Source organism: Taudactylus pleione, unplaced genomic scaffold (genome assembly GCF_031769625.1).
Source record: "Taudactylus pleione unplaced genomic scaffold, aTauple2 ptg002247l, whole genome shotgun sequence".
In the NCBI taxonomy this organism is placed as follows: Eukaryota; Metazoa; Chordata; class Amphibia; order Anura; family Myobatrachidae; genus Taudactylus; species Taudactylus pleione.
In genome coordinates this window covers 111,911-122,500 of record NW_028286639.1, presented here as the reverse complement: position 1 = coordinate 122,500, position 10,590 = coordinate 111,911, and the positions used below count along the sequence as shown (strand labels likewise).

General features: G+C 49.3%; 1 protein-coding gene across 1 annotated transcript in view; it reads right to left on the bottom strand.

Annotated features, from left to right (window-relative positions):
- Positions 1-6,258: 6,258 nt before the first annotated feature.
- The window catches only part of LOC148431488 (protocadherin-16-like), a 45,494-nt gene continuing 41,162 nt past the window's right edge, over positions 6,259-10,590 (bottom strand). The window contains exons 3-4 of the mRNA XM_088466003.1: positions 6,585-6,816; positions 6,259-6,419 (exon numbers count right to left, since the gene is read on the bottom strand). Of these exons, the coding sequence (XP_088322129.1) occupies positions 6,259-6,419; positions 6,585-6,816 (393 nt within the window). The remainder of the gene's footprint in view (positions 6,420-6,584; positions 6,817-10,590) is intronic.

Here is a 10,590-nt window from a genome sequence, read left to right as displayed (position 1 = left end):
ATATATATATAACACCTCCCTACTGTCCTGTGACATGCTGTATATATATATATATATAACACCTCCCTACTGTCCTGTGACATGCTGTATATATATATATATATTACACCTCCCTACTGTCCTGTGACATGCTGTATATATATATGTTACACCTCCCTACTGTCCTGTGACATGCTGTATATATATATTACATCTCCCTACTGTCCTGTGACATGCTGTATATATATATTACACCTCCCTACTGTCCTGTGACATGCTGTATATATATATATATATATTACACCTCCCTACTGTCCTGTGACATGCTGTATATATATATATTACACCTCCCTACTGTCCTGTGACATGCTGTATATATATATATTACACCTCCCTACTGTCCTGTGACATGCTGTATATATATATATTACACCTCCCTACTGTCCTGTGACATGCTGTATATATATATATATTACACCTCCCTACTGTCCTGTGACATGCTGTATATATATATATATTACACCTCCCTACTGTCCTGTGACATGCTGTATATATATATATATTACACCTCCCTACTGTCCTGTGACATGCTGTATATATATATATATATTACACCTCCCTACTGTCCTGTGACATTCTGTATATATATATATATTACACCTCCCTACTGTCCTGTGACATGCTGTATATATATATATATATATATATATATTACACCTCCCTACTGTCCTGTGACATGCTGTATATATATATATATTACACCTCCCTACTGTCCTGTGACATGCTGTATATATATATATATATATTACACCTCCCTACTGTCCTGTGACATGCTGTATATATATATATTACACCTCCCTACTGTCCTGTGACATGCTGTATATATATATATATATATATATATATATTACACCTCCCTACTGTCCTGTGACATGCTGTATATATATATATTACACCTCCCTACTGTCCTGTGACATGCTGTATATATATATATATTACACCTCCCTACTGTCCTGTGACATGCTGTATATATATATATTACACCTCCCTACTGTCCTGTGACATGCTGTATATATATATATATTACACCTCCCTACTGTCCTGTGACATGCTGTATATATATATATTACACCTCCCTACTGTCTTCTTTCTATCGCCTTTAACTTAACAAAATTCTCCAAGTTATTGATAGAGCAGAGTTTCCCAAACTGTGTGCCTTGGCCTCGGGACACTTGCAGGGGTGCCTCAGGTTGGTGGTCCAGCACCAAATCAAATTATTTATGGTGAATGTAATTTAAATATGTGCACAAACCTGTCCCCACTATATAACCGCACCTAAGGATGACAGCTCAGCACAATTTACTTTCCTACATTTTTTTCTGAATTTCTCAATAACAAACTTTTGGCTTAGGGGCGCCGTGAATCCAATGCGGATACTCTAGGGCGCCGTGATTCAAAAAGGTTTGGGAACCACTGGATAAGAAAGCATTAAATATTTAGCATCACTAATCTATATAGAGAAGCACCACCCCAGTGCTGTTCCCACAGATGTGTCCTCTTGTATCTTTGCCGCTGATACGGCAAACCACGCCACGTATGGCGCGAGTCAAGGGCCAGTGACTGGGTACACCTGCGATGGAATTGGTATGAAATACCGTCAGCCGCATGGCCGGCGGTTCGATTCCCGTCAGCGGCAGCCCGACAGAAGCAGAGTGCGACGCAGTGGAAGCCCGACAGCGCTGGAAATCCCGATCGTGGATAGGTCAGTATCCACTAACCTAACCCCAACCCTCCTTAGGGGTGCCTAACCCTAACTTCCCCCCCAAGTGCCTAACCCTAATCCCCCCTCTAAGTGCCTAACCACCCCCTTTCCCGCTGCCTAAACCTAAATCCCCCGGGGGGGTGCCTAACCCTAAGTCCCCCCCGGGGGTGCCTAACCCTCCCGGGGGGGTGCCTAACCCTAAGTCCCCCCCGGGAGCCCTAAACCTAACCCTCCGCCCCCGCGGCTGTCCGCTCGCGGCACCCGGCATCACTACGATCGTGATGCCGGGCGCCGGTCTCCCAGCAAAGATGGCAGAGGACACATCTGTAGTATAATAATGTGTCAGTAAAAGTATGGGTAACTCCTACAAGGTGTGCACCAGGTGATCAGGAGGTAGGGCTGTACCTGGAGGGTTGGAGGCCCTTACACTGCCCAGGCTGGTTCCAGGAGGCGTGTCCTCAGGCACAGTGATGTCATATTGGGGTTGCAGGAAAGTAGGTATATGGGCGGAGCTTGGTAGGATGCTGACATTTATCCGAGCATTCACCTCAGCTCTGACTCCACCTCCATCCTGTGCTCCCACCTCCAGATGCAGTATAGAGCTAGCCCAAGCTGACAGGGATCGTGCCACTAAGAGGGTACCTGAAAGAGATGTCATTACTTGGAATCACAGTCACCATTGCAAGAATGATTTAGTGCACCGTCACCACCACACAGGTCACTGTCACCACCACACTGAGTCTACTGTCACCACCACACTGAGTCTACTGTCACCACCACACTGAGTCTACTGTCACCACCACCGCACAGCCCACTGCCACCACCACTGAGTCTACTGCCACCACTGCACAGGCCACTGCCACCACCACCACACAGGCCACTGTCACCACCACCACCACCACACAGGCCACTGTCACCACAGGCCACTGCCACCACCTCCAGTGCCCACTGCCACCATAGAGCCCACTGCCACCACCACACAGGCCACTGCCACCACCACTATATAGAGCACTGTCACCACCACACAGGCCACTGTCACCACCACCACACAGGCCACTGCCACCACACAGGCCACTGCCACCACCACCACCACACAGGCCACTGCCACAACTGCACAGCCCACTGTCACCACCACACAGGCCACCGTCACCACCACGCAGGCCACTGCCACCACTATATAGAGCACTGCCACCACCACTATATAGAGCACTGCCACCACCACACAGGTCACTGCCACCACTATATAGAGCACTGCCACCACCACACAGGCCACTGCCACCACTATATAGAGTACTGCCACCACCACACAGGCCACTGCTACCACTATATAGAGCACTGCCACCACCACACAGGCCACTGCCACCACTATATAGAGCACTGTCACCACCACACAGGTCACTGTCACCACCACCACACAGGCCACTGCCACCACCACAGGCCACAACTGCACAGCCCACTGTCACCACCACACAGGCCACCATCACCACCACACAGGCCACTGCCACCACTATATAGAGCACTGTACCACTACCACACAGCCCACCGCCACCACCACACAGGTCACTGCCACCACCACACAGGCCACTGCCACCACCGCACAGGCCACTGCCACCACTGCACAGGCCACTGCCACCACTATATAGAGCACTGTCACCACCACACAGGCCACTGACACCACTATATAGAGCACTGTCATCACCACACAGGTCACTATGACCACCACCACACAGCCCACTGCCACCATCACAAAGGTCACTGCCACCACTGCATAGCCCACTGTCACCACCACACAGCCCACTACCACACAGGCCACTGCCACAACTGCACAGGCCACTGTCACCACCACACAGGCCACTGCCACCACCACACAGGCCACCACTATATAGAGCACTGTCACCACCACACAGGCCACTGCCACCACTATATAGAGCACCGTCACCACCACACAGGCCACTGCCACCACCAGTGAGTCTACTGCCACCACTGCACAGCCCACTGTCACCACCACCACACAGGTCACCGTCACCACCACCACACAAGTCACTGCCACAACAGGCCACAGCCACCACAAAGCCCACTGCCACCACCACACAGGTCACTGCCACCACCACTATATAGAGCACTGTCACCACCACACAGGCCACTGCCACCACTATATAGAGTACTGCCACCACCACACAGGTCACTGTCACCACCACCAGAACAGGCCACTGCCACCACCACACAGGCCACTGCCACCACACAAGCCACTGCCACAACTGCACAGCCCACTGTCACCACCACACAGGTCACTGCCACCACTACCACACAGCCCACCGCCACACAGGTCACTGTCACCACCACAGAGCCCACTGCCACCACAGAGCCCACTGCCACCACCACACAGGTCACTGCCACCACTACCACACAGCCCACCGCCACACAGGTCACTGTCACCACCACAGAGCCCACTGCCACCACAGAGCCCACTGCCACCACCACACAGGCCACTGTCACCACTATATAGAGCACTGTCACTGGGAAGAAATAAGTTACTCTACGATTATTTCTATGATTGGCTCAGTGAGCATGATGTACTGTATATGGTTGTAAATGTAGAACAGTATATGAACATTGGGCCTGATGCAGCAAGGATCGCTATTCTGCTATATCGCACGCACCACAGTTGCCAATATTATGGTGATATGTAAATGTTTGCAATCACATTGTGATCACAGCCTGACTTCCCCTTACTCACATATAGTATACGTATGTGTGCAAGGGGCAGTGGTCGTCCTTATGGTAAGCTGTGATCGCAATGCGATTGCAAACATTTACATGTCACCACTAATAATGGCAACTGCGGTGCGTGCGTTATAGCAGGATAGCGATCCTTGCTGAATCAGGCCCTCTGTGCGGATGGCTTAGTATGCGCTATAGCATTACATTACAGCTGGGCCGCATGACCATTAGTTTGTCCAGACGGCTGAGCATGCCCATTAGTCAGTCCAGACGGCTGAGCATGCACAGTGGCGCGCCCGGACGGCTGAGTATGCACAGTGGCGCGCCCGGACGGCTGAGCATGCACAGTGGCGCGCCCGGATGGCTGAGCATGCACAGTGGCGCGCCCGGACGGCTGAGCATGCACAGTGGCGCACCCGGACGTGAGTGATCACTTTACTTCTTTCTCATCATTGGAAAAATAGGCTAATGTTAAATACACCCGATATAAGGAACACTGATTTTTGGGGCTGCTCTGCACTTCTACAGAAATAAACCCCTGAGTGACAGTGTAACAGGAATCACATATAAATTTGCCCCCAACCTCAGCCAGGTAGGTATATGGTGGTACATAGACCACTGCATTCCTTTGCTAACAGCGGATCCCTGTATTTTAGCGATAATAGAGAAACCCCTGATGCTAAACAATATTTAATGACCCGGTCTTGTAAGTAAGAGGCGGGTCTGCCCTCAGGATTATAGCACAAATGGATAAGGTGTCAGCATAGAGCCATTGGCCCAGCACATTTAATCTCATTGGCTGGCTCTGTACAGTCTCCTCCCTCTCTCAGAAAGCCCACCTCCTGTCACATCTCAATGGACTGGTCACTAATACAAGTGCATATGTGAATTTATGGCAGGGTGGAGACTGTACAGAGATTGTTTATCATCAATACTGCCGGACAGTGATCCGTAAGTGTCATTTCTGAACACTGGGCATCATTCTGCTTACACTATCTGACAAAACACCTATTACCAGCTGTAATCCTGTCATCTAAAGAGAAGAGCTAACACTCCTGATGGGCATATATGCATTATAAAAAGGCACATACAAGGAATGTGATGTCATAAACAGTAGTCTGTGAGTGTCTGATGGCATATATGGGCATGTAGAAGGGTCTGATGGCATACATGGGCATATGGAAGGGACTGATGGCAAATAAGGGGCATGTGGAGGGGTCTGATGACATATAAGGGGTATGTAGATTGCTCTGCTGGCATCTAAAGGAAACTGCCCCCCAGGACTCAGGATAAGCATTTTCCCTGCAACCCAGTGAACACTTTTTCCCAGCGATCAGGAGACCCCCTCTTCTCTGCATTCTACACACATGAGCGCACAGGAGACTCCTCCACCCCACACTCAGGAGACACCTCGGCCCCACATTTAGGAGACATCTCCACCCTGCACTCAGTAGATACCTACACCCTGCATTCATGAAACACCTTTGCCCCACACTCAGGAGACACCTCCTCCATGTACTCAGCATACACCTCCGTACCACACTCAGGTGACATCTTCTCCCCACAATTAGGAGATACCTCCACCCTGCACACAGGAGACACCTCCACTCCGAACTCAAGAGTCACCTTCTACACGCACTCAAGAGACACCTCCACCTCCTACACACACTCAAGAGACACCTCCACCGCGCACTCAAAAGAAACCTCCTCCCTGCACGCCGCACACAGGAAACACCTCCACCCCAAACTCAAAAGACACCTCCTCCATGCACTCACGAGACACCTTCAAGAAAGCACTAAGGAGACACCTGCACCCTGCATTCAGGAAACACCTCCTCCCAACACTCAGGATACATCTCTGCCTCGCACTCAGGAGACAATTCCAACCCACACTTAGTAAACACTTCCTCTCCGCACTCAAGAAACATCTCCCCACACTCAGGAGACACATCCCACCCTACTCAGAAGACACCTTCCACCTGCACTCAAGAGACACCGCCTCCATGCAGTGTGCACTCAAGAGACACCTCCTCCCCACACAGGTGATACCCCACATTCATAAATCGCCTCTGTAGTGCTCTGCATTTGTATTGTTGATTGTAATGGATGTGTCTATTCAGACCTGTGTCAGGTTCGATGCGTAGACGTGGAGGATTATTTCCAGACACAATATGGTAAGTAAGAATGCCATGGACACCCTCATCCTTGTCACGGGCAGTCACACTCAATATGGGTGTTCCTGGTGGGCTGAGGGCACTTATGCTACCCCCATATTCCAATGGATAGAAGACCGGCCGGTTATCATTTACATCTTCTACAGATACACGTACAAGGCATTCACCACTCAGACCACCCTGCAAGATACAGGAGAAGAATGGCATTAGGCACAGTATTCATCCCTCAATCCTTTATACCCTACGCACTCCCACACTTTGTAACCCCTGGCCTATAATCCAAGTCTGTTACTGAGGTCTAAACCCTAGCTGCTAAGACTGAAGGGTCTATCCTATAAAATATGGCTGATGACCATCTGGTGAAAACTAGTAGTAATATTATAATTTATGGTTCTATTGTCCAGCTGCTAAAAGTGATGGGTCTATCCTCCACGTCAAATTACTGACAGCTCTATTCTGTGGACTCTAGAAGAGACGGTTGCTGGGAGTGATGGGTCTATCCTCAGGATCCTAGGAGTTGTGCATCTGTATTATAACATCTCAGCATGGTTGGTCTATTATCTAGATCTGAGGACTGACAGTTCTATTATGTGAGATATAGAACAGTTCAAAGCGCACTTTATTTTGGGTACAGTCTACCGGCTGTTTAATCCCAAGATAATATAATTAGAAATAGTCACTTTTCTGAAGATATTCTGTGGATCCAAGTATCTAGGTTCTGTACTCCACTTACGAGGAGTGATGGGTCTATGCTGTGGATCCTAGGACCTAGGTTCTGTACTCCAGTTGCTAGGAGTGATGGGTCTGTTCTGTGGGTCCTAGGTTTTGTACTCCGGTTACTAGGAGTGATGGGTCTCTTCTGTTTATCCAGTTACTAGGAGTGATGGTCTACTCTGCTGATCCTAGGATCTAGGTTCTGTACTCCGGTTACAAGATGTGATATGTCTGTTCTATGGGTCCTAGGTTCTGTACTCCAGTTACAAGGTGTGATGTGTCTATTCTGTGGATCGTAGGATCTAGGTACTGTCCTTGGGTTACTAGAAGTGATGAGTGGATCCTAGGTTCTGTACTCCGGTTACTAGGAGTGATGGGTCTATTCTGTGGATCGTAGGATCTAGGTTCTGTAGTCAAATTACTAGGAGTGATGGGTCTGTTCTATGGGTCCTAGGTTCTGTACTCCAGTTACTAGGGGTGATGGGTCTGTTCTGTGGATCGTAGGATCTAGGTTCTGTACTCCGGTTACTAGGAGTGATGGGTCTATTCTGTGGATCTAGGTTCTGTAGTCAAATTACTAGGAGTGATGGGTCTGTTCTATGGGTCCTAAGTTCTGTACTCCAGTTACTAGGGGTGATGGGTCTGTTCTGTGGATCGTAGAATCTAGGTTCTGTACTCCGGTTACTAGGAGTGATGGGTCTATTCTGTGGATCTAGGTTCTGTAGTCAAATTACTAGGAGTGATGGGTCTGTTCTATGGGTCCTAAGTTCTGTACTCCAGTTACTAGGGGTGATGGGTCTGTTCTGTGGATCGTAGGATCTAGGTTCTGTACTCCGGTTACTAGGAGTGATGGGTCTATTCTGTGGATCTAGGTTCTGTAGTCAAATTACTAGGAGTGATGGGTCTGTTCTATGGGTCCTAAGTTCTGTACTCCAGTTACTAGGGGTGATGGGTCTGTTCTGTGGATCGTAGAATCTAGGTTCTGTACTCCGGTTACTAGGAGTGATGGGTCTATTCTGTGGATCTAGGTTCTGTAGTCAAATTACTAGGAGTGATGGGTCTGTTCTATGGGTCCTAAGTTCTGTACTCCAGTTACTAGGAGTGATGGGTCTATTCTGTGGATCGTAGGATCTAGGGGCCTGATTCAGACCCACTCGCGAGCGGCTGTACGCTCGCAAGTGGGTCGATGGTCTGCACTGAGCATGCGCACGACGGAGGGAGCTCCGTCGTGCGCATGCGCCAGACACGACGAGCGAAGGACTTTCCTTCGCTCGTTGTGTCCGATCAAAGGGGGCGTGCTGTCAATGTTGATTGACAGCACGCCCCCTTTGGTGGGCGTGCCGGGGGCGTGCCTCCCTGACGGGGGCGTTCCCACGGGAACGCCTCCCGTCAGAAGCCGGCCCACTGACATCACTAGTGATGTCAGTGGGAGTGATTTTGGCTCTGATAGAGCCAAAATCACTCCGGAGCTTGCGGTTGAAAACCTCAACCGCAGGCTCCGGCTCGCAATTTCGATGGTCGCGATGGTCACGACCATCGCGGCCATCAAAATGCACGCTCGTATAGCCTGTGGGTGGTGACCCACAGCTATACGAGCGTCCAGGAGGACGCTCCATGAAAAAGGAGCCCGGCCCTCATGCAGAGCGTGCGCTCTGCTCAGAGCGTACGGCTCTGAATGAGGGCCTAGGTTCTGTACTCCAGTTACCAGGTGTGATGGGTCTGTTCTATGGGTCCTAGGTCTGTTCTGTGGATCGTGGAATCTAGTTTCTGTACTCCAGTTACTAGGAGTGATGGGTCTGTTCTGTGGATCATAGGATCTAGGTTCTGTAGTCAAATTACTAGGAGTGAGATTTGTTCTATGGGTCCTAGGTTCTGTACTCCAGTTACTAGGAGTGATGGGTCTGTTCTGTGGTTCGTGGGATCTAGGTTCTGTACTCCAGTTACTAGGAGTGATGGGTCTGTTCTGTGGATCGTAGGATCTAGGTTTGTAGTCAAATTACTAGGAGTGAGATTTGTTCTATGGGTCCTAGGTTCTGTACTCCAGTTACTAGGTGTGATGGGTCTATTCTGTGGATCGTAGGATCTAGAGTACTGTCCTTGGGTTACTAGAAGTGAAGAGTGGATCCTAGGTTCTGTACTCCGGTTACTAGGAGTGATGGGTCGATTCTGTGGACCGTAGGATCTAGGTTCTGTACTCCAGTTACTAGGAGTGATGGGTCTGTTCTGTGGATCGTAGGTCTGTTCTGTGGATCGTGGGATCTAGGTTCTGTACTCCAATTACTAGGAGTGATGGGTCTGTTCTGTGGATTGTGGGATCTAGGTTCTGTACTCCAGTTACTAGGAGTGATGGGTCTGTTCTGTGGATCGTGGGATCTAGGTTCTGTACTCCGGTTACTAGGAGTGATGGGTCTGTTCTATGGGACCTAGGTTCTGTACTCCAGTTACTAGGAGTGATGGGTCTATTCTGTGGATCGTAGGATCTAGGTTCTGTACTCCAGTTACTAGGAGTGATGGGTCTGTTCTATGGGTCCTAGGTCTGTTCTGTGGATTGTGGGATCTAGGTTCTGTACTCCAATTACTAGGAGTGATGGGTCTGTTCTGTGGATCGCGGGATCTAGGTTCTGTAGTCAAATTACTAGGAGTGAGATTTGTTCTATGGGTCCTAGGTTCTGTACTCCAGTTACTAGGAGTGATGGGTCTATTCTGTGGATTGTGGGACCTAGGTTCTGTACTCCAGTTACTAGGAGTGATGGGTCTGTTCTGTGTATCGTAGGATCTAAGTTCTGTACTCCGTTTACTAGGAGTGATGGGTCTATTCTGTGGATCTAGGTCTGTAGTCAAATTAATAGGAGTGATGGGTCTGTTCTATGGGTCCTAGGTTCTGTACTCCGGTTACTAGGAGTGATGGGTCTGTTCTGTGGATCGTGGGATCTAGGTTCTGTACTCCGGTTACTAGGAGTGATGGGTCTGTTCTATGGGTCCTAGGTTCTGTACTCCAGTTACTAGGAGTGATGGGTCTATTCTGTGGATCGTAGGATCTAGGTTCTGTACTCCAGTTACTAGGAGTGATGGGTCTGTTCTATGGGTCCTAGGTCTGTTCTGTGGATTGTGGGATCTAGGTTCTGTACTCCAATTACTAGGAGTGATGGGTCTGTTCTGTGGATTGTGGGACCTAGGTTCTGTACTCCAGTTACTAGGAGTGATGGGTCTATTCTGTGGATCGTAGGATCTAGGTTCTGT